Below are 25,904 nucleotides of genomic sequence, written 5' to 3' on the forward strand. Positions count from 1 at the left end.
TTTTTTTTATAGAAACAATATATGGGCCAGCCCATAAAATCCTCATTAATTAGTCTAAGATAACCTGAAGTGTACTGCTAATAGTCTAGATTCTATGGGAACAGTGGTTCCCAATCCGTTGATGTAATACAAAGCATACAAGAATACCTATGTATAATGATCACAATCTTTCTGATCTTTTTCCCAACAAACTATGCAATATGGTTCAGTATAATAAACATACTTTCTGTAGATTCAATCATGTCTCTCACACTTTCAAATGTATCTTTGTCAAATGTATGTTAAAAGCGTTAGTGAATTACTGAACTTGGAGTCAAAGGAACTGAGTCCCAAGATCCAGCTCTGCCACTGATACCTATGTGAGTCTTAGTTAAGTCACTGAACTTCTCTGGGCCCAAAATATCTCGTGTGTAAATGTAAAGATCAGACGAAAAGCCTTCTGATGACTCTTCTAGCTGGTGGGGACAGGGGTAGGTCTATGAAATCTTTGGCTGAGAACCACTGATTGAGGGCATAACTATCAAACGGTTGGAGTGGAATGCCAGGATGTACGTCTCCTCTCCCTCTCCTTGCACCCCACCCACAATAAGCTACATGGAAGATTCCCCCCCAAACACTCTCTACCCTCCAACTGCCAACAGTAGCAACAAAGGCCCCAAAGGGCAGGGAATGGGGGAAGAAGGGGAGAATAAGAGGGAAATACAAGAAGAATCTATAGGGACTGTAGGCAAGGAGACACAGAGGGTCCAGCCTGCCTTTTTTCCTTTCTGCAGCCACAGTCCAATATTTTAGAATAGGATTTTTCTCCTTCCTGGCCTATAACAATATTAATATTAGCTGACATTTAAAGTTTAAAAGGTATTTTGCATATGTCATCTTATTTAATCCTCATAAAGATTCTATGAGGTAGACCGGGAAGTTAAGGAAACTGAGGGTGGAAGAGGCTAAATCCTCATGTCTGATTGTTTCCCTCAAAAAAATGCCACCGATGCCTCTCTTTTACTGAATATTCATCTCTTCTTGCTGATGATTGAGTTCAGGTAGGCCAGGGATGTCATTTGGGACTGCAGCTTGAGCTCCCTTGCTTTTCTTAATATGTTATTCCACTCCCTTCTGCAGTTTCTCAGGTATGCAAAATAATCTTGGGTTATTTGAATTTTCATTTCTTATAATTATACTTGAACTGCTGGTCACTTGCAGAATTTGTCACTGAAACTGTTAAATTTAACAACTATGTGTCTTGGAACTTTAAGGAACTTTTATTTTTTGTTAATTTGTTTTCTGAAGGTGTGATCTGTGGATTCTTTCAAATTGATTTTTTTCTGTAGTTCTAAGCAATTTTTTCCTTTTAATCTTTTGTTTTTAACATTCATTTTTTAAAATTTTGAGGTCAGAATTCTCTACCCTCCCTCCTACCCTTTCCCCACTTATTGAGAAGGCAAGCTATATGTTATGAATCATACATGTAAAATCATGCAAAACATTTCCATACTAGCCATATTGCAAAAAAAAAAAATCAAGAAAAATAGAGAAAGAATGCTTCCACCTGCACTCAGAATTCAACAGTTCTCTCTCTGGAAGTAAATAGCATTTTTTATCACCAGTCCTTTGCAATTGTCTTGGATCATTGTCCTGGTCAGAGTAGCTAAGTCTTTGACAGTTGATCATCATTACAATACTGTTGTCACTGTGTACAATGTTCTCCTTGTCAAGCTCATTTCACTTTGCTTCAGTTCATATGAGCCTTCCCAGATTTTTCTGAAACAATTACCGAGCTATTTTCTTGCATGTTTCCTGAATTATGGTATCCTGTTTGTTTGTTTTTGTTTTTTAATTTGATATGATCTTCTGGGAGACCTATGTTTGTTAAACTGTCTCCATATCCTGTCTTTGAGGTCAATCACTTTGGCTTGTAGTGTGTTCACATGTTCTTTTAACACTGTTGCCTTTTACTTCTCCTTTGCTAGATTTTTCTCTTCTTCAGCATTTTTTGTATTCCAGATCTGTTAATCTCTCTTTTGATTCTTTAGAGAAATTCTCTATTATGTTTTCAATTTCTTCTCATTTGCTAAATGAGCTTTTAATTCTGCAGAGAGCTATAAGTTCTGACCTATATTTGTTGTTAATTTCTTTATTTCTCTTTTGAACCATACCAGGGTCTCTTGTTGTTCCACATTCTCTTGGGAGACCACAGGATTCTGTATTTCATCAGGCAGTTCACTTTCCTTTGTCTCACAGTATTTAAGAGAACTCTGAATTATGTTTAAGGATTTATTACTCATCCTTTCTCTATTTTTAGTATCTTCTTTCTTCTCCAGGCTTTTGAAGGTTTCTTCATTGAAATATTTAGCATTAGCCTTTTTTGTGTTCTCTGATCATTCATTTTTTGCATCACATCCCTCTTTTATTGGCTTCGAGGCTGCCAACACCTCACACTGGGGGATATAGGATTCACTAGGTTGTATCCCCAAACTGAGTAGCCTCTTGGGGGTGTCATTTTTTCAGATAAGCCCAGGAGTTATTAAATGGTAGCAAGATGTATCCTGCTTCATTTTATTTTATTTTATTTTATTTTATTTTACTTCTGGGGGCTAGGCAATGGGGTTAAGTGACTTACGCAGGGTCACATAGCTATAAGTGGCAAATATCTGAGGCCGAATTTGAACTCAGATCCTCCTGACTCCAGGGCCAGTGCTCTATCCACTGTACCACCTACCTGCCCCTTCCTGCCTCATCTTAAAGCCTAACACTGGGCTTATAATTTCCATAAGCCTTCTGTGGTATAGAACTATTGACAAAACTGGGTAATTCTGAGGATTTGGGTATTTATATTAATATTTCACTTGTTATTTGATAACTGAACAATTTGCTAGAAACTAGATTTAAAATTAACTTAATTCTTGCTGAAACTAGTACGCTTCTGATATCATTTGGGGAAGATAACATATGCGAGAAACATCATTTAGGCAAAGAAACTGTTGGAGAAAAAGTAAGGAAAATATTATATTAGATACCCAACTTAGAGGGACACAGCATATAAGAAAAGAGTCAGCACGGCAATTTTGTTGTTGTTCAGTCATTTCAGTTGTGTTCAACTCTTTGCGACTCCATTTGGAGTTTTCTTAACAAAAATACTAGAGTGGTTTGCCATTTCCTTTTCCAGTTCTTTTTACAGATGAGGAAACTGAAGCAAATAAGCAACTTGCCTAGGGTCACCCAGCTAGTAAATGTGTGAGCCAGATTTGAAACTCAGGAAGATGAGTATTTCTGACTCCAGATCCAGTGCTCTATCCACTAGCAATTAAGTATGGATAAAATAAAGACAATAAACCTTGCTATAATGTGACCTTATTCTACAAATTCATATAAAAGCCTATTGCCTAAAATATCATATATGACTATACACACACACAACCCAAAACAGATATGATATGATTTCCACATAAGGCACATTTTAGTCCTTTCCCAACATTCAATATTATACTTCATCAGAAATATCAAGTTACTGAAATGTGGTAGGTTTTTTAAGTTAAAACTAATTAGCTATATGGTCTTTCCCATCTAACTCCAGATGATTTATCATCCAGAAGGCTGTTAACTAGGTTTATGAATATTGTTTTTCTAGATTTACTTGCCACTAGGCACACTTATGAGGGACATGATTTATTAGTAATCAATACATTTAAGAAAGTTACAGGCATTTTTTTTAGTAATTATCAAAAAGATATATTTAATTAATTTGATTTCAAGCTTTTGCCTTACAAAATTATTAATCCTTTTCTTTCCATTTTCTGGCCAAGGAAGGGAAAACAGTTGTATACTTACTGGGAAATTTAGCTTGAACCCATGCTTAATTTTAGATGGGAGAAGCAGGTGAAAGTATGGGACAGGAGACAGAAGTGGATTAAAAGAGATTTAACAAGAAGAATTTGGGCAACTTACAATCAGAAACACAGCTGTTGGGACGCAAGTCACACCCTATGACTCCTCCAAAGCATCTATTTTTTAAAATGAGGATTTACTTAGAACTTTAAAATCAGTATAGAACATACATATTTTAACAATCCAACATGTAAGATGGTAGCTATGGAAAGAACCCTTTTTTGTTTGTTTCTTTTAAATGATGGTACCTGAGAATGATTTTTACTTGAGGATTTTTTGACAATATGGAAAGACTGTTCAACTTCTTTCCATTGTTATGCTATTTGAAGCTATCAACATCTAGATACCCAGAAGCAAAATCAATCTTACTACAAATGTAAGCCATAGGGATGTGGTGTGTGTGTGAGTGTATGTGTGTATGTGTGTGTATACATACGTGTATATATGCCATTAAAAAATACAACTCTGCACTATGATTCTGAAGATCACCTAACAGAACATTTCCCTAACATCCCACGGCATACCACATATAAAAATCTCATTCAGTATTAGTCCAAAAGGTAAAAGAAAATGTTTCCAATATTTAATTGTACTATTTAAAAGCAGCAGACATTTTTCGTTCATCTTATTCTTTTCTTCCTATCTTGCTCCCATGCTTTTTAGCATAATGTCTTCAGTCATGTTGTCAAACACATTCAGTGAGGATGAACATGACATCAAGGTCAGCTACCAACTACACTGATGGTAAACTCTTCAACTTGAAAACGCTACAAGCCAAAACCAAAGTAGAGGGAATGATGGTGCATGGTTTTTTGTTCACAGTTGACTGTACACTCAATGCAGCCTCTGAAGCTGAAATGCAACAAAGTATGGGTTGTTTCTCTGCTGCTTGTGCTAATTTTGGCCTAACAATTAACACCAAGAAGACACAGGTACTCCATCAGCCACCACCACACCATCCACACGTGGAACCACTCGATACAGCTAATAGAGCAGTTTTGAAAGCTGTGGATAAGCCCACTTACCTTGAAAGTATATTTTCTAGGGTTATACACACCAATAATGAGGTTGGTGCACGCATTGCCAGAGTTAGTTCAATGTTTGGGAGGCTCCGAAGGAAAGTATGGAAGAGAGAAGGTATTAGACTGACTACCAAACTGAAGATCTACAGAGCCATTGTTCTGACCTCACTGTATGCCTGTGAAATTTGGACAGTATAGTGGTGCCATGCCAGGAAACTGAATCACTTCCATTTGAACTCTCTTAGGAAGATTCTGAAGATCACCTGGCAGGATAAGAAACCAGACACAGAGGTCCTTTCTTGAACTAAACTGCCAAGCATTCAAACTCTACTTCAGAGACCACAACTCCACTGGGCTGACCACGTTGTTCAAATGTCAAATGTACGCTTCCCTAAAAGACTATTTTATGGAAAACTCACACAGGGAAAGCGTTCACATGGTGGTAAGAAGAAGTGATACAAGGACACTCTCAAGGTCTCTCTTAAGAACTTTGGAAGCGATTATGTGACATGGGAGACAATGGCACAGGACCACCCAGCATGGCATGCCCTCATCAGAGAAAGTGCTGTGCTCTATAAGCAAAGCAAAATTGAAGTAGCTCAAAAGAAACTCGAGATGCACAAATTTAGAGAATCCACTCCAAATACTCACATGGACTATTTGTGCCTGACCTGTGGTAGAGCATTCCAAGCTTGTATTGGTCTGATAAGCCACAGTCAGATGAACTGTAACCTGACGTTGACATAGAGATGTCATTTTGGTCCTCTTCTAGAACAAAGGACAACTATCTTATCTACCAAATTAAATCAACAAATACTCATTAAACATCTACTATGTACAAGGTATTACATCATTGGGATCAAAATTTTAAAGCTAATAGGGCCTATGAAGATCATCTACTTCAACACCTTCATTTTATGGATAAAGAAAATGAAGCCCTAAAAGGTTAATTGGTACAAATCTAAGGATCCTGACTGCTTGGACAGTGTTTTTTACATTATCATTTGTTGCCTTTTATTACTATATACAATCAAATATCTTCACATTTAAAAAAAAATCCTTTAAAAAACATATCTCCCGGACCCTTTTTGCTCAATAATCAGACTTGAGAGAGTTTCATTCTTTCAAGCCTGTATTAACTCCACGACCTCACTATCCAATTCAGAAATCATTATGCTTTCTTCTAAAAACACTATGCTATCTTCTGAAGTCTTTCAGAGATGGGTTTTTTTTTCCTTCATCTGTACTGATAATCCTCCTCCTCCACAAGAATCTTGGAGTATAAAAGGTATAAAAAAGGATATTCTATATCTCCTGCTCGTGGATCCTTCACTTCACTCCACTGTGAACAAGGAATCCAATGGAGCTACGCTTAGTTTTGCAACTGAATGCTTATATGTATACATCAAATTTATTAAATTCAACTGAATTTTAGATTTATTAGGGCATAACTTTTTAAAGGAACTCCATAGTGAAGACATTTGTGAAGAGAAAAATCCTTTGTTGATCCAAGTGCCCATCAGCTAATTTAGCGATTCAGAACTTCTCACAGATTCAGCATCCTTAAAGTATGACTCACCTCTTACCATGCCCAACAAAACCCTGATCTTCTCTCACCACTAGCTAAAGTACTGACGAACCAAGGGGTGCAGAATTTAAAGGTATCTGGAAATCATTCCATCAGAGCTTATAATTTTTACACACACACACACACACACACACTTTCCTATATTGCACAAAGTATTCCTATAAAATTTAATCTAAGTTATAAATGAAAATTAGTCATCCTGATAAAATGACAAAGTCCTTAGCAGGAAATTTTATAATCAAAGTAAGAATTCTACTTCTGCACAACAGAGAAAATACCCCACACAATAAGAAACCACAAACACCAAGTATTCCCTTCTTTGCCTTATCCACACAGCTTCCCAATACAAAAATAAGAATCAAGCTTCACTAACTGAAATGTTTAAATAATCAAACTGGTACCACAGAAATGATTTAGGAAAAACTTTGTTACCTGGCTGGTCCCTCTTTTGAAGCACACAAATAAATAAACCTTGAGGAAGTTGTCAATAGGAAGAATTTTAAAAAATTAAATGGAGGGGATTTGGGACACCATTCAAGGCGTGAGGCATTTTAAAAAGGATGGCATTTAAGTGTCTGTGATTAAGCTTCAAAGTTAACAGTCCATTAAGATAAACAGTAGCCCTTCATTTGGTTGCTATTGTTTTTAGTTTATTGGCCTGCTGGCCCAATGAGGTCATGGTCCATAGCCTAACTTCATAAACACAAGGGCCAAGACATTAATATTTCATACTTAAAGACTACTGTTGTAACATCAAAAGACTCCTATTGCATGTGGAATAGCTGGGGACTGAATGTTTGGTATGAGAGTTGAAAGTTCCGGGTTTTAACACAGGTGCCTGCCCCTGTTTGCCCATGTGAATTGGAAAAGTCATTTGATTTATTCATTCAACAAATATTTATTAAGTGCCTACCATATGAAAGGATCTGAAGCCATGGGGAATACAAAGAAAAGGACACAGTCTCTGCCTCTGGAGAGCTTACAGACTAATAGGGACACAGAAGACATGCACACAAACGATTATATCATAAGGCAGATTGTGAAAGTACAATAAGGAAACGACAAAGTGCTTTCTGGGTTCCAATTTCCTTTTCTGCAAAATGATGGCCTGGGACCTGATGATCTCTAGAGGCTCTCTCAACTCAGTCGTTCCATGACTGTGAAAGGTAAAAGGAGTAACTGTAGTAACCTTCTGAAAAAAACATCCGCCTTCTTGACAATAAATAGTCTCTCTGCTGAAATGTTTTCCTCATTGGGAAATAAACAACAGTGAAAAACAACTTTCTCCCTGGGAAATATATGTGGATTAATCCTTTCCAAGGCTTTAACCAGTTAGCAAACCAGATGTGCAATGCTCAAAATCATCCCCTCTAGCCTGAATTTGCGGAAAGTCCCCAAATCCAAACACATTGTACATTTCAATATCCTTGTATTTCTGTCATCCCAGGTCAAAAAATGAGACAGCCAGCTGGAGGGGGGAAAGGGAATTGATTCAGAAACTGTTCATTTATAAGGTTTTCAAATAGCAACAAAAACAACAGCAAGACATTTTAATCCTTGTTTAACATAAAGTGGCTGTTAGTAAATGGCTTAATGCTATTCTTAAAATTAAATACCATTCATTCTTCCCACAGTTCATTGTTCCAGCTTCCACTGCCAAAATCTCCTCTATAATTCTGAAGGTTTAGGAAAACAAGAAAACACATCCTTGGTGTTCTTGGGTGGGGTAAGATGGGGCGGGTGGTCAGGAAGGGTGAAAAAGGACTGTTGAAGAGGGAGGCACTCGGGGCTCCTCACTAACCAAGGAAGGCATGACTTAGATATAGCTAGAGAAATCAATGTAGGAAAAGAATCTTGAAACATCTATTCTGCAAATGGCAAACACAAGGACGATCATCTCTTTGCACTACAACAATGTCCCTTTCTGGGAAAGCAGGGGGTGGAAAGCACATTAACAACTCACTATTATTTGAGACAGCATGGCTTTGATTTGCTAAACTTTAAGATTATATAAGGTAAGAAGGAAAAGATTAGGGCCATACCTGATAACCTTATGTTGTGTTTGTGACAATGTATATATTATTATTATTCCAGCTACATTAGCCAATTCTTGTCATCCACATTATTAACTCCCCTAGATAAACTTGGTTCCCGTAACCTTAGAGAATTAGGCTGTATGGTAAAAATATGCAGCAAAATACTAGCACTTAGCACAGTACCTGGCATAAAGTGGGCACTTAATAAATGCTAACAGAGTGACTAGTTGACTGACAACAACACAATAAAGATGCTTTGGATGCCATGCAGGTAACCAGTGCTGGAGGACACCTATCAACAATAACAGTAACTAGTACAGCACTTTCCCAATTCCTTTCACACACAAATATCTCATTTCATTTTTACAACAGACCTTATGTAAACAGTATGTTATTATCCCTATTTTACAAGTGAGAAAACAAGCTCAGAAGAATGAAATAATTGTCCCAACCACTCAGCAAATGGAAGAGATAGCCCTAGAATTCAAGTCCTTCAACTCTGAGGCCTCTTTTCATTGCCCCTGCAATGTGGATGAGCAGAGACAATTTAAAAAAAAAAAGGGGGGGAATGGAGAGCCAAAAGCCTAGTGTGTAAACCATCAATCCAGATCATCATTTCACCTCCTTCAATAAGTCTTTTACTTAAAACCACTCTGACAGCTCCTTTATTCTGTCTTCCCCTATTGCACCTGAGTACTTAATTTGACTGCTAACATTTTGCATTTGTGGTATCTCTTTTAAGTGTTTTCAAGTTGTTTTCATTTAATTAGAATAAATATTTCTCAGGGTAGGAATCGTGGTCTTCTTTCAGATGTCCTCCAGGCATCTAAGTACATGACTACTTACTTTATATCTTCTAGGAAATCTGGTTGAATTTTTACCCATTATGTGTTTTATTTTTAGGCTCTGCTTGTAGATGTTCTGGAATCATTCACTTCTGAGTTTATGTTTTGAGTGACTATAATCGTAATAGCCCCCATGTTCACGAAGAACTAGCACCTCTGGTGTGAGGACTTGCCCAGCCCTTCTCAGGACTGCTCATTCACCTTTGGTGTCTGCCTGTCACCCAACTCTCACCTGTGTCTCCAAGAAGCTGCAGTGTATGGCCACACCTTGGTAAAACCATCTTGGCAGATGGACTAACTGGAAGGTAACTGTTGGGCCTCATATATGCGAGTGAGTTAGGGGGATGTCTACCCCAAGTATATGAAGACTTCCCCTAGCAGAATGGGTCATAACCTGGCTTAGAACTAGGTCAGACATCAAAGATGCCACAGTTGTCTCCCATAATGCAGGCCACTGCCAGTCATCTTGACTTCTGTCTTGTCACTGGACTTCAATGAATCTGGAAGAGCGAGTCTGACGACTTTGCACAACTCTGCCTCATTTAAATGCAATTCGCGCACAAGTCAAAACATCACTAGGAAACATGAGATGTGCAAATCTAGAGATATTTCTATTTCAAATACTACTTGTACCCGACCTGTGATAGAACCTTCTGAGCTCAACAGAGATTAAACCTTTAGAGTAAGAACTCGCCATGGTCATCCAGCATCTTCTCATGGGATTTTTAACTAGACAAAAAGGGTGCATGTAATCACACGCACTTGTGCACTCTGCATACCCTTCTCAGCTTTGTCACTCAGAGAGTTAAAGCTCTTAACAGCCTCCGGGGAAACCATGTTAAAACAGCTCAATTAACTTGAACTGCTACAAGCTCAATAACTCACCTACCTAATGAAGCAATACAAGGAAAACTGGACTTATTTTAATAAGAATTTTTTTAGGAGAGACAAGAAATAAAGGTCAAATACCATTTCTGGATTCCATCTCTTCCCTTCCCTCCTATTCTGAAGTAGTTAACACCAAAGAGACAATATATTGTACTCTTCTTTATAAAACCAAGGAAGTAATCAATCATAATACCATATCCAAGGGCAAATTATTTCTCTCTGACTCATCCCCAAGCCAAGTGCCTCCCCTGATCTATTTCTAACGATTTTATTAAGCAAACCTGAATGGATTTCAATTTCAACCATTCCTCCTACAACCAGCTCCCAAAACAGGGACTCAATCATACACAATCCTGGGGTATGTGGGCTGTCTTTTTTTTCTCTCACTCTTTATATACACCACAATCTGCCACAAGTTCTCTCCCTCCACAACCTACCTTTCTGGTTCCAGAACCACTATTCCTTATTACTCTAAAATATAGCACACTGCTTTTAGAACACTCACATCCAATAGGAAATGGTTGCCTTCTTCTCAGCTTTATTAGATCATGAAAGAATGGGAGGAAGAGATTTCAGAGGAAGTAACTGGGGAAATCTCAACCTCAGACTAGGAAGGCCACCAGGGGAAATCCACATCTCTTCTACCTTACCCCTAGGCAGAAGTCTAAGCATCACAGATTCCTACCCATCCAGACCTTTCCTCACAATCCATATTTTTAGATCTTGATAGATTCTCAGGATGAGGAAATTTGGAGAACAACCCTGGAAGGTGCTGAGTCCTATCTCTGGTGGGGTCCAGGATGAGAGTGGGGTTAGCTTTAAGCAATGACAATGGCAGCAGCAAAGAGAAGTGTGTAGGGAAGGGCCTAAGGTGGCCGAGAGAGAGGGTATTTTGAAAAAGTAGGACCTAAAAGTTACTAAATAAGAGAACTGATTTCCTCTCTCTCACTCTTAATGAGGATGTAAATATCAAAATAATCTTGTTACAAAATGCTCTTACCTACAAAACAATACCTGGCACACATCAGGTATAAAGTAAATATTTGGTAAATTCCACAGAGCCAAACCTGGTTCAGGTTAAGAAGGCTTAGTTACAGTAGTGAAAAACTTCCTCTAACGTTCACAAAACTATAGAGCTTTATAGAAAAAAGAAGAGTAGCTAAAGGAATACTTGTGCAACACTTACTTCCACTCATGCCTGGTCAATAGCTTGACCAGTGCAGCCACAGAGCAAGCCAGCAGCAGCAACTTTCTTTTCTGTGGTATTAAAGATTCACAACTCATCCTCAAGAGCTATCAGAGCCCAAACATGCCTTGCAGGGGCTGTCTTACCAAGCCATTGCCCTCACTAATATAATGTTATCCAATTTCTAATGTGGGTGCTCTAAAGCAAATGTACTGTTACCAGCACACCACTGACACATTTTTCAGAAGGAAAACAGCTGCTCACTGAATCTGTCACTTTTTCCCCTTCTCAAGAACACATACAAAATAAGATCCTGCTGAAGACTTCTGTTCTTCACACTTGCCTCAATACCACTCAGAATAAAGGCCTGAGTCTTTGACTAAAGCATAACTGACCAAGATAGGGCCTTTACTTACTTATTTCCAGTTTCTCAGAGAGTACTGAGCATAATTCTCCTTCTAAACCTGCCATATTTCCTGCCTTCTCGGGGAATTCTATTTCACCATAAACATAGTCATGGAAGGTGACAGCTGAGGAAAATCACATCACATATTCTCCTCCACACCTCCCTACTAGCTTTTGGCTACTACTAGCCTAGGCAGATTAAAAGTTTGGTCAATAATAAAAGCAAAACAGGTTGCACAAGGACAGATCAATGGTTCTCATGCTCTGGAGGAGTTACTTATGGAGGATAAAGAAGTTTCTTTAAACCACTATTCTAATAAACACTAATGAGAATTAATGGTGGGGAGTAGAGTCAAGATGGTAAAGCAAACGTCACAATTGCCAAATTTCCCCCAAAACCTCTCCTACAAAAAGACAGTTCGGTGAAAACAGCATTGGTGGTGGTCCTTAGAGGAAGTAACTACAGTAGCAGCATGAGCATCATGCACACTCAATGCATAGAAATAATAAGATGACTGAATTTCTGGTCCAAAAGAGGTTCCAGGGGGCTCTTGTGCTAGCATTGGGTGCAAGATCAGGTACCATTTGGCAGCTACGTAGCCTATTACCCAAGTTCAGGTTATAGTTCCAGAAAAGAGCAATCATGATCATGAGAGAGGAGAGGTTCAACCTGGGGAAAGACCAGAGTGTAAACCAGGAAGGTCCTGACCAGACTTCTCTCTATATCACATCACCTTGGACGCACCAAACACCTACAGGCCCCCAGATCAAGATATAAAAGCTCAGGTCAGTCATACCCCACAGAAGTGAGTAAAGCCCAACACCAACATAAAGTCCAAAGTAAAGAAATAGGCTGGAAAAATGAGCAAACAAGAAAAAAAAAGAACCTGACCATAAAAAGTTTCTATAATAGAGAATATCAAGACACAAACTTAGAAAACAATGACTTGAAAACATCTACAAGCAAAGCCTCAAAAAAAAAAAAAAAAATACAGATTGGACACAAATCTAACAAGAATTCCTAGAAGAGCTAAAGAAAGATTTTCAAAAGAGAAAAAAAAAGATTTTAAAAATCAGAGTGGTAGAGGAAAAACTTAAAAAAGTAATGAGAGCTATGCAATAAAATTATGAAGAGAATTAATAGCTCAGTAAAAGAGGCCCCCCCAAAAATTGAAGAAAATAACACCTTAAAAATCAGAATTGGCCAAATTATTAAAGAGGTACAAAACCTCACTGAAGAAAATAACTCTGTAAGAATTAGAATTGGTTAAGTGGAAGCAAATGACTCCATAAGACATCAAGAAGCAATAAAACAAAACCAAAAGAATGAAAAATAGAAGAAATGTGAAATATCTCATCAGAAAAACAACTGAACTGGAAAACAGATTGAGAAATAACTTAAGAAATACTGGACTACTTGAAAGTGATGATCGAAAAAAGAGCACAGACATCATATTTCAAGAAATTATACAGGACAGATGTCTAGATAACTTAGAACCAGAGGTTAAAGTAGAAATTAAAAGGATCCATTAGTTAACCCCTCAAAGAAATCCCCAAATAAAAACTCTCAGGAATATTATGGGCAAAATCCAGAACTCCTGAGTCAAGGAGAAAATACCTAAAGCATCCAGAAAGAAACAATTCAAATAATAAGGAACCACAGTCAGCATCACACAAGATTTAGCAGTTACCACTACAAAGGAGCAGAAAGCTTGGAATGCCATTTTCCAGAAGGCAAAAGAGCTAAGAATACAACCAAGAATAACTTATCCAGCAAAAATGACTATAATTCTACCAGAGAAAAAATTTACATTTAATGAAACAGAGGAATTTCAAGTATTCCTAATGAAAAGACTAGAGCTGAACAGAATGACATTTAGTAATAAGACTCAAGAGAAGCATAAAAAGGTAAACATGAGTGAAAAATCACAAGAGATTTAACAAGGTTAAACTGTTTTTACATTCCCATATGGGAAGATGATACATATAACCTCTAAGAACATTATCATCATTAGGGCAGTTTCAAAGAGTCTACTTAAATAGAGGGCATGGAGAGTCTTATTATGGTGAGATGATCTCAAAGGAAGAATGGAAGGGTGAGAAAGAGGGATGCACTTAGAGAAGGGGGAAAGGAAAGGAAGACAACAGAAAGTTCTCTCACATAAGAGACGTACAAAGAAGAGTTTTTTACAATGGAAGGGAGAATGAGACCCCTAAGGGGAGTAGGCAACACTCAGACCTCACTCTCATCTGAATTGGTTCAAGAATAGAAAATGCAAGGAGAGAAAAGAAGGGGGAAAGGCTCAGAGACGAGGGGGAAATGGATTATAAGAGGGAAGGTTAATTAAAGGAGATAGTGGTCAGAAGCCAAATCCATTTTTAAGGAGGGGACAGGATAAAAAAAGAGAAAGATAGATAGAAGAGAATAGGATGGAGGAAAATACAGTTAATTAACTGTGAATGTGAATAGGATGAACTCACTCATAAAACAAAAGATGGCAGAATGGATTAGAAACCAGAATCCAACAATATGTTGTTTACAAGCAGCACACTGGAAAAAGAAAGGGACATACAAAATTAAAATAAACGGCTAGAGCAAAATCTACTATGCTTCAGCTGAAGTAAAAAAGGCAAGAGTAGCAATTATGATCTTAGACAAAGTAAAAGCAAAAATAGACCTAATTAAAAGAGAGTTAATGAGAAGAACAGTGCTACTTTGGACAAAATGTTAATGAAGATATAGAACATAAGCTCTCTGAGAGCAGGGACTGTTTCCTTTTCGTCTTTGTGTTCCTGGGCACCTAAGCTTAGTGTGTAGTAGATACTTTTAAAAATGCTCACTGAATTGAAGGACATTAAATATTAAGAATTTAAACCAAAAATAAAAGTAGAGATAGTGTTACATTCTTAACAGTAAATATCAGTTTACCCAGAATCCAAATGATTGGGAAACACAAATAGCCAGAACTTTTTTTCTCCATATTCTACTTCTATGAGAAAAATACTGAAAAATAAAAATCTTTAAAAAGCAACTTTCAGGGAATATCATAGATTCAGTGACAATCCAACTCATTATCATAAATCTTAACATTTGCAATAACTGATGTCCAAAATGATGACTAGGAGGTACTATATGATCTTGAAAGGCTTTATGAATTACTAGTGATTAAATTATCTTCAGTACAGCTTTAGTATCAAGACTAATTGCCTGAAAACTGGTCATCCAAGTATGGCATAGATCAGGACACAGCCACCTTTCAAAAGCAGTATGCAGAGATCTTGTTCCCTTTCTACCTGGTGTGAATAAATCTGAAAATCCTCTCCACAATCTGGTTCCAATATCTATTTCCCTAACACATCCCTTCTTCACATCGTCTACACTCTAGGCAAATTCACCATTTCCTCAACAAAAGTATCTCTGCATTCCTTGCTTCCGTGACCTTACTCATAAACAACTCTCTATGCCTAAAATACCCTCCCCCCAATCCATCCACATTCTTGCCAATTCAAATGCTTATCATCTTTTAAGGCTTACCTAAATAAATTCCACCTCTTATGTACAGCCCTTCCTGACCCTTCTAGCTAGTAATGATCAGAGGATTCTGAACCTGAGGGATCTTTAGAAATTCTCTAATCATAAGATCATAGAATGAGAAATGGAAAGGACTTCAAATGATATCTAGTCCAATGGTGTCAAAGTTAAAAAGAAATGAGGCACACTAATCTGGGGCAGATAGGTGGCACAGTGGCTAGAATGCTGGACCTGGAGTCAGGAAGACTTATCTTCCTAAGTTCAAATCCAGCCTCAAATACTTATTAGCTGTGTGACCCTGGGCAAGTCATTTAACCCTTTTTGCCTCAGTTTCCTCATCTGTAAGATAAACTAAAGAAGGAAATGATAAACCATTCCAGTATTTTTGCCAAGAAAGGTCATGAAGGTCATGAGGTCATGAAGAGTCTGACAAGACTAACAACTCAACAACAACAACAAAATGCACAAACGGATCCCTATGGGCTGTACATTGACTTGGTTTTAAAATGTGATCTTATCTTTTTTTTGTACTTTTATTTTTTTTAAGTATTACCCAATTACATTTTGATCTGGTTTAGGCTGCACTCAAGGATTAACACCTCTGCTCTAGCCCACCCACTCAGTTTATATATGAAGCCCATGTAGATTCCATGACTTGCTTGGACAATGTTCCAAGAGCAGCAGACATGGGGGGGGGTGCAGAAATTCAACTCATGTTCTACACCAGGCTGCCTTTTTGCCTCTTCACTCTACCTGCCCAGCTAGAATACACTTATACACTTCATCTTCCCCATCCAAATCCTAGTTATGCTTCTAGGCCAGCCTCAATTCCACCTCCTTTCCCAATTATTCCTACCGATATCTTTTCTAAACTTCTACAGCATATACTGCCTGTACCATAAAGCCAGGCCTTGAATATACCATGAACTGCATAATTTTATTGTTCTCTCTCTTTCATATGTGTTTTCATGCATTCCTTGAGGGCCACATGTCTTCTACTACTTCTTCTGTACCCTTGCTACCTACCCTATCCCAAAAATGTCAAGCCCATTACTTCAACTTCAAATACTTTTAAAAATCTGTAATTTTATCTAGGTGGTGCTTCTACCACCAATGAAGACGACAACTTCTTCATACTTTAGTAAACAATTTTGTGAGTTGCAGTGGCTAAAAAAAATTCACACCTGGTGGACAATTTTCTCGTCCAATCCTTATTTTAGTAATTAGGAAATGGACTTGAAGAGGGGAGGTGACTTGCCCAAGGTGAAACAATTAATTAGCAGAGCCAGGGTTTAAACCCAGGTCCTCTGACTCTCAAACACAGTACCCTTCCCATTACTTATCAGTATATTCTCCATCTTCTAGATTCTTGTATCCCTTTGTTTATGCTTATCATGCATTCCTGTATTATATTTGTGTATATTTCTTATTTACCCTCTATAAAACCATTAGCTAACTGAGGACAGGGGCCAAGTCTTACCTGTCTTTTTCCTCTGTACCCCAACCCTACCTAATGTTTACAAAGAGCCTTGCATATAGTAGGCACTCAACAAATGTTGATGCGATAAAGGTGCAAAAGATAGAAAGGGGTACCAGTTTTGGACTGACTTCCAACTCAATGCAAATACTAGCGACTAGTCAATATGATATAGTTTGCCCACTCTGGGCATATATAGATATAGATATTACATAGATGATAAATAGGATATATATCATATATGATTGAGATATATAGATACAGGTAAATAAAACAACTCCCAGTTAATCAAAACATCCTTTTTTCTATTCATTATCAATAAATAGGAATTACTGTAAACTAACTTGGAACATACTTGCTAAGGGTCCACTTTCAGAAACACTATAATTAAGGACCCTATGACTTTTCAATGTGCTACAGAACTCACCAAATATAATTCAAATATCTTTACTCCAAGTGACACAGCAAAATATAGTGGAAAGAGTAAAGTACTTAAAAGTCAAGAAGACCTGGGTCCAAATCCTGATTCTGCCACTTCTTAACTGTGTGATCGTGGGTAAATCAGTAAAATGCTCAAGACCTCAGTTTCCTTCTCTGCTAAGTGATGGACTACATCATCTCTAGGCTTACTCCATCTTTAAAAATCCTACAGTTACTTCTTAAGAGTTTTAGATTCTCAAGGTCCCTTTGCTTTAGAAAGGTCCATTGGCCACAATTTATGTTTTAATGCCATAGTCCCTACTTCCACGTTCATCCTTGTCTCCAACTTGCAACTCTTTACACTATGCCAATAATCTATATCCCCTAGAGAGATACTTGGCACAAGCTTCAAATACCACTGCCAATGCTCATAAATTCTCATCCTTCCAGATTGTGGCAGAAAGGAACTGGCCCTACAGTAACTACTCTGGTTACAGAGTACAACTGCAATTCATGGAAGCATTTTGTAAGGAGTGTGTTCCACTGGGGAGGTGAAACATAAAAAGGAGAACTTGGGCTATAAAAAGTTTATTCCTACAATTCCTGATGTTAGTTGAATCATATTTTAATGCAAAAATCCATGAAAGCACCACTCTGGAAATGACATTTGTTACCACCTCATAACTCTTTTCAAAAGGTTCTTCCATCAGAGAGACACCCAGCTACAAATTATAGCTAAGAAAACAAAACTCCTAGACACAGACTTATTAACAGGCCACGAGGAAAGACACCGGGACTCAAGCAAGTGTGAAATAGTTGTTATATCAGCTGTCAGTACATCCAGTTTTAACTCCTTAATTTTACAGGTGAGGAAACTGAGGCACAGAGAGGTGATGTACCATGCCAGGAGCTACACAGCCAGTTAGGAACAGAACTGAGACTAAATTTCACATCTCTTGACTCTGAAGACAATGTACCTCATTGCATCATGCTATGGGGTGGATTTTTCATGCCCATTGAAGGGTTAGTCAAAAATCAAGAATGTTTCACTGCCAATCTCCTTCATTCAATTGAAGTATATTTGTTTTTAAAACTCAGATTCAACCAAACCAATTCAACAAGCGCTTACTAAGTTCTACTATGTGTAATGCACTGTGTTAGACAGACAGCGGATATAAAGACAAAGTGAAAAAGTTCTGCTATCTAGGATGTTATGCTCTCCATCCTATTTTCCCCAGTTCCTGGACTGATCTTACCTTCATGTTCCTTTTCTGTGGTTCCTACTTTCTTGATTTTCTTGGGAGACTTCATGAAGAGAGGGAAGATGGTTCGCAAACCTAAGATGTCAACAAATTTATGGCAGTTGTCAGTACCCTCAGGTCCGATCATAGCATGATCCAATACCTTCAGGGCACTACTTCGAGAGATCTTCTTCTCCCTAGAAAAAGAAAGGGTTTTTTGTAAGGCAAAAAAACAAAAATAATTAATCTGAAGGGGCCGTGTAAAAATGCTCAAAGGAAGGCCACTGAACAGCATTTATCTCATCCTCTATTTAAAGTGAGAGCTGCTTTGTATGGTGGCAAAGAACTGGACATTGAGGCAATGCCCATCAGTTGGGGAATGGCTGAACAAGTTGTGGTATATGAATGTAATGGAATACTACTGTGCTATAAGAAATGATGAGCAGGCAGACTTCAGAAAAACCTGGACAGACTTACATGAACTGAGACTGAGTGAAATCAGCAGAAGCAGGGCAACACTGTACACAGTAATAGCCACACTGTGTGATGACTGACTTTGATAGACTTGGCTCTTCCCTACAATGCAAGAATCTAAGACAACTCCAAAAGACTCAAGATGGAAAATGCTATCCACATCCAGAAAAAGAACCATGGAATCTGAATGCAGATGGAAGCATACTATTTACTCTCCTTTTCTTTTGTTGTTTTGTTTTATTTTTTCCTTCTCCTGGTTCTTCCCATTAGTTCTAATTCTTCTATACATCATGACTAATGTAAAAATATGCTTAATATGAATGTATAAGTACAGCCTATCCCAGATTGCAAGCTGCCTTGGGGAGGGAGGAGGAAGAGGGGGGAGAAAATTTAAAACTCAAAATCTTATGGAAGTGAATGTTGAAAACTAAAAATAAATTATTCTTAAAAATTTTAAATTAAAGAAAAAAAAAGTGAGAGCTGCCTAAACAAGGTTCACAGGAAGCTTCTGCAAATCATTTGACTTTTCAGAGAGTCAAAGAAGGTGACTGAAAGAATGTTACCATCTCTGAGGGATTAAGTTGAGAGCCACTCAACAGGCAAAGGTATATAGGTCGGCTACAACACTTTACCAACAAGGAATTATGCAAGAGAAAAAAAGAAAAGGATGTCAGAGAAATGAAAAACAAGAGAAGGTGAGCCAGTCACATGGATTAAGGGAGGAGTAACTGAGAGACTACATCCACACTCCTCAGTACTCATAAAATGTCAAGAGACAGAGAACAAGTTCCCTGACAGAGTAAATGGATCCCTGGACAAGAGCTGCACAACTTAAGAAGGTGTGGTTAGGTCATGATATGTAGTAGTGTAGCAAGTACCTACATCGAGGAGATCACCAATCCATCCAAGTACAAAAGCATACATCTAAATGTTAAAGGTGTAGTACTACCTCACTCCAGGAGCTTGAATAGTCAAGAAGAATACTCAGTTAAAGAAGAATTTACCTTCAGAATATGGTCTCTTGTAACAATCCTAATATAGCAAGTTATAGTTTCAAAGCTTATAAATATTTCATTTGCTCTTTGTAATGGCCCTATACAGGACAGTTACTATAATCACTATTTTACAGGTGAGAAAACTGAGGCTTATCAATGCCTGCCTCCAAGATCAAGTAGCCAGCAAGTTGCAAAACTGGAATATAATCCAAGTCTCTTCACTCCAAAACTGCTCTTTTCAAACCCAGCCAGGCCAACGATTCATCCAGCAAAGTGTTCTGTCTCAGGAGGTAAGACAACAAGGCAGTTTGTGAGAGGGCATGACAGTGGACCCCATCTAAAAAAGTTAACCTTTCCAACTCCCCTTTATTAATTCAACATGGATTGATTAAAATGATCAACCAATACCTTCATATCTCCATCAACAGCTGCAGCATAGTGGAAAGAGCACTGGATCATGAAGCTGACTTGAGGTCTAATCTTAAACTTTGCCACCAACTACATGTTATGACCTTGGGTAACTTCTCCCTCTGTGAAATTTTATACAGGAGTTGAACTAGAAGAACTCCAAGGGCCTTCCAATGCTACTACTCTATGAATTCTTGAGTTTCAAAAGTTTAGTACAGGATAGACATGGTTCTGAAATCTAAAATAAAATGTGGCATGCCCCAAGATGCAACACAACTGAAATTCTAACTTGAAAGTTGGATAAATTAATGTGTTCAATCCCATATACCACTGTTGCTGTTGTTCAGTTGTTTCAGTCATGTCCAACTCTTCACGACCCCATCTGGGGTTTTCTTGGCAAAGATACTGGAGTGGTTTGCCATTTCCTTCACCAGCTCATTTTACAGATGAGGAAACTAAGGCAAACAGGGTGAAGTGACTCACCCAGGGTCACACAGCTAGTAAGTGTCTGAGGCCAGATTTGAACTCAGGAAAATGAGCTTTCCTGATCCTAAACCCAGTGCTCTATCCAAAGCATCTACCTGCTCTCCCTCCCCATGTAACTAGTTTAGCACTTAACTTGATATGAGATGAAATATTATTATTTCCCTCAGATTATTACTGTAATAAGACAAACAGAAATTAAGAAATTGGTACAGTCTATCCCTATTGTCCTCATTGTTCTCCTGTGTGGCCAGACACCACTTGAAATGAATGCCTATCACAAAATAGGGTATTTTTGGTTACATGTTCACCACAAATTCAAACCACTCCATGAACATCATAAAATTATTGCATGGATTAAAATGAAAGTCACCTATCTAATAAAGTTTCTCTCATTTTCTGGCCTAGGTAAATTTAGCAAAAGAAAACTTTAAAAACAAAGCTCTTTTCCAAGGGGGTAATATAAGGAACATTTAAAGGGACAGTAATTGTATATTGATCACCATTTAGGCAACCTGCAGAGAAGTGAACTCTGGAATATTCATTAGCCTTAAGTTCAGGCTTTTAGTGATCAATAGCTGTTTGGCTGGACTATCATGGGTTGACTTTATCTGAAATATTTATTCTACTGGAGCACAAGCAGTTTATCTTAGTATCGCCTGGGTTCATCAAGTTGTCTTTCATTCAACTACCAATTCAGAAACAGCCTATATGACTTCTAGTGATTGCAGAAATATCTCAGAGAAACATTTCACGGATGCCCGTTTTCCTTCCCATTATACTTTTGGAAGAGTTTTTAAAAAGTTCATTTTTTTCTGACTGGCTTGTTCCAACTGTACCATGCTCTCTGCCATGAACCACTACTTCTTCTCTTACATCCATTTACTGTGATGTGACCGTGTCTCACAGCTGACCAAGTTTCAAGAAGTACAGTCAACAATCTATGAGATTAGCCTTACTTGATGCACGACATATGTCTTTTAAAGTTTACAAATAAAAGTTGCCTTTCATTTTAAGATTCCAAAACACATCATTTCCCAGGCAGGACGCCAAGAGTTCAGTTGGACCAAGACTACAGACATCTACAAATAGAACTGGAGAAATACCCTGGCTTTTGACTCACTCTACCAATGGGTTCCCCTTATATTTGATTGGGAATTAAGATTACATGGATTACAAGATTACATTATCAAGGAAAATAGTTAGTTCCAAGCCACTAGACCCTAAATCATCCCCTCACCATGAAATCTTGATTCAGTAACTTTGCCTCACAGCCATCACGGTTTCTCATTTGTGAAATGGCTAGGCCAGCCTCGAGGGCTGTTGGAAGCATTACTTTATGTTTGCGGAGTGTTTTCCTGATTCCCAGCTAACAGGTGCAAACTATTACTATCCATCCAGGAGAGAAAAGAGCTACTCAGCTTGGGAAGGGGGTGGGGGAGTGGGAGGAGAAGAAAGGCAACATTTGTTGTTGGTAGAACAACAAACAAACCTGTGCGCACAGCTTGGAGCACAGAAGTGTAGACAGTCCTGTCAGGAAGGATGACTCACTTCAAAGACGTTTGGATTGCTATTTTCCTTGTGCACCTGAATCCCAGGGGATGCGAGACTAGAAAAGAAGGGGCCCCTGACTTTTTTTTTTTTTTAATGAAAACATGACCAAAAAAATGCAATATAACAAACTGGCTTGTAGCTCATTCAAAACAACACCCCATAAATAAAATCAAACAAAAATCACACAACCCAGGCTAAACTTTTCAACACTAATCTATGTGCTCTGACAGAATCACACAGTTCAAAACAATGGGAAAGATTTATTTTGTATATAACATATCTACTTTATTCGTTTTTTCCTCTATCAGGAAGGGTTTTTTGCATGTTAACAAAAACAACACAATCAACTCAGAATAACAACAACAAAACCCCTATCATCCTCAGAATGGAGGTACTGAGCCATTTTCTCCCCCTTTTTTGCTTTCAGTTAATATCTGAGACAGGTTCACCGCATTTCTGCTACACAACCCAAAGATGCTTCTGTACACATCCCTTGGGAACAGAGTAGTCTCTTCTCTCTCTAACTGGAACAGGGTTTTACAACAAAAGTAATAAGTCTCATGTCAACATTTTCAAGGAAACTGACAATGTAATTCTCCTATTTTTCCCCTCCTTTGTTGCTTTAAAAAACAAACCAAAAAAAAAAAAGAAACCACAAAAAACCACCACACCTATTTTGCTCCAAGGACAAATAAGGGTTTTATGTTTGTAAGAACTGAGTGATTTGGGGAAATACACTTTAATTAAGCCCAGCATTTCTGAACCTTTTTTCTGTGGCAACTATCTTAAAGACTGTTAATATCTGCAACCAACATGCTCGACTTAGAGTCAAGAAGAGCTGAATTCCAATCCAGCTTCAGACACTTACTACCTGTGAGACCTTGGTCAAGTCACTTAACCACTTATTGCCCCAGTTTCCTTCAACTGTAAAATGGGGATAACAATAGCACCAACTTCACAGGTTTGTTGTGAGATCCAAATGAAACATTTATAAAGCACCTGGTATAGTGCCTGGCACAAAGAATACTGTTAATAAATGCCTCTTAAGGAAAAATCATCCAGCTGCACCCCAGTTTCATTCAGTGGCAAAGAGCACATCTTCTACAACTTAATCTCCTGCTGCACCTCAACTACTATTTTCCACTTTTGTCTATACATGCATTTTTGTTTTGGTCACTGTCATAGACCACCAAGGTTTTAGGGAGCTTTTAAAAACTGCACAATCTTAATTTCCCCACATGTGAATACTCTCCCCCAATCTCCCACCTGCAAAAGTATCAATCAGTCCTTTCCCATTGTGCGAAGGCATTCCTAGACCATTATCCACCTAACTCTTCAAACTTTTCTCTTTTTGCCCTAGGATTCTCAAATCTCCAAAGACAAAGAACAATAACTGAGCTACCTTACACACACGAAAGGGCATTACTTATGTATAACATCAGTCACAGTATTGGGTATTTGTCCAAACAAAGGCCTTACTGAATATCCCCAAAATTAAATCTCTTTAGAAGGAAAAGTAATAATGCACGTAAACAGTGAAAAAATTAGCTGCACAAAAATTACTTCAGTGCTTCAAAAAAGAGCAATTATCTTATTACCCCCCCCAACCACTTCACCAACACAGATCTCAATCCCTCTATACCATAGAAAGTTAGCTTCATGGGTTACTACATGCAAAAACTGGCACCTAGTGGCCTGCCTTTGGTGGTGAGACTCTCTGAACTGAGCCACATAGTGTATCACTGAACTGGTAAATTTTGAAAAAGTAAGTTTTTATTGATGTCTTTTGTGTTTTTACATAGCCATGATTTCCCCAGTACCTCTCCCCATCTCCATGCCAGAGAGCCATCTCCCATAACAAACAGCATTTTTAAAGATGGGGGGAAAAAAAACCTGATCAATACATCAAAAAAGTCTGAAAATATGTACAATGTGCAACACTTGTGGACCTCCCCCTTGCCACAGGGCTGGGGTGGTAGTCTTTCCATTTCTGTTCTTTTGAGTCATGCTTATTCTTTATAGTTTTAAAATATTCACTTTTGATTTTCTGTGTGCTTGTTCTTTCAATGTACATTATTACAGTCATTGTGTTTACTGCTTTCTTGACTCAGCTTACTTCACTCTGCATCAGTTCAATTAGATCTTTTCATGCTTCTCTGTATTCATCACATTTGTCATTTCTTACAGCACCATAGTATTCCATTACATTCATGTACCACAGTTTGTTTAGCCATTCCCCAACTGTGGGCACCTACTTTGTTTTCAGTTATTTCTTTGCTATCACAAGTGCTGCTAGAAATATTTGGTATATGAGAATTTTTTTCCTTATCAGTAGTGTCCTTGGGATATAAGCCTAATAAAAGAATCTCTGGGACTAAAGGACATAGACATTTTAGTCACTTTATTTGCATAATTTCCAAATTGCTTTCCAAAATGGTTGTACTGATTCAGAGTTCCACCATCAATGTACCAGTGTGTCTTATCTACCTATAATTACTGCAACATCAGTATCCGATCTTTTGTCATCTTTGCCAATCTGCAGTTGTGAGGTGAAAGCTAAGGGCTGTTGTGATTTGCATTTCTTTTTATTAGTGACCTGGCAGATTTTTTCATATGGTTGTTAATAGTTTGCAACTCTTTTTTGAACTGTTTGTTCATATCCTGTGACCAGTTATCTACTGGGGGATGGCACTTATACTTAAAACTTTTCATGCTTAGGAGGACCAGCCAGAGCTTGTACTTTGCTGTTACAGCTTTTGAAGGTCTAGCATTTTCTCTATACCACCATAAGACACCTGGAGATGCTATTAATGGAGGTATAGAAAGCTGTTGTATAAAAAACATGTACTTGCTGTGAAACATATAATTGGAGAAGAGGGAAAGAATGAAGAAGGGAGGGAAGCAGAGGAGAGACAAGACTGCTGGAGTGTTGGGGTGTGTGTGTTTATCTAAGAATAGCCCCAACTGTATAGAAAAAGAGGTCTCAGTGCATTTTTAACAATTAAATACTATCAAGGGGTACAGATAAACTGTAAATTATACACTCACCCTATTTCATGAATGAATGCATCAATGATTACAAAAGCATTTATTAAGCACTGTCTAACAAAGCACTTTGCTTTGGGAACATTAGAATCTGTGCAAATGAAAACCAACCAGAAAACAATTAGAGGTCAGAAGTTTTGTGCAAATCAGATTTGTGAAAACACTATATGTATTACATAAGATTCTCATTTCATTTCCAGTGTATACTGCAACATCTGAAGACACACAAGTCCCAAGCAGATGTTTTCAATCCTCCTCTCAGTTGTTTACATTCCCACATACCCTAGAATTATTTCTAGAGTCCCCAAAACATACTTCAAACCTTGAAAGGCTTGGACATTGCTTCCCTTTCACCACACCCTCCCCCTCCTTCTTGCCTCTCTAGCTTCCTTATACTAGAACTCTTTTTTCAATGGCCCCTAT

At 38.0% G+C, this 25,904-nt stretch overlaps 1 protein-coding gene across 1 annotated transcript in view; it reads right to left on the reverse strand.

Annotated features, from left to right (window-relative positions):
• Positions 1-25,904, reverse strand: part of CTNNBL1 (catenin beta like 1) — a 182,078-nt gene that overhangs the window by 45,602 nt on the left and 110,572 nt on the right. Inside the window, exon 11 of the mRNA XM_027867073.1 lies at positions 18,538-18,719. Within this exon, the coding sequence (XP_027722874.1) occupies positions 18,538-18,719 (182 nt within the window). The remainder of the gene's footprint in view (positions 1-18,537; positions 18,720-25,904) is intronic.

Source organism: Vombatus ursinus, unplaced genomic scaffold (genome assembly GCF_900497805.2).
Source record: "Vombatus ursinus unplaced genomic scaffold, bare-nosed wombat genome assembly UNPS02014785.1, whole genome shotgun sequence".
NCBI lineage: Eukaryota > Metazoa > Chordata > Mammalia > Diprotodontia > Vombatidae > Vombatus > Vombatus ursinus.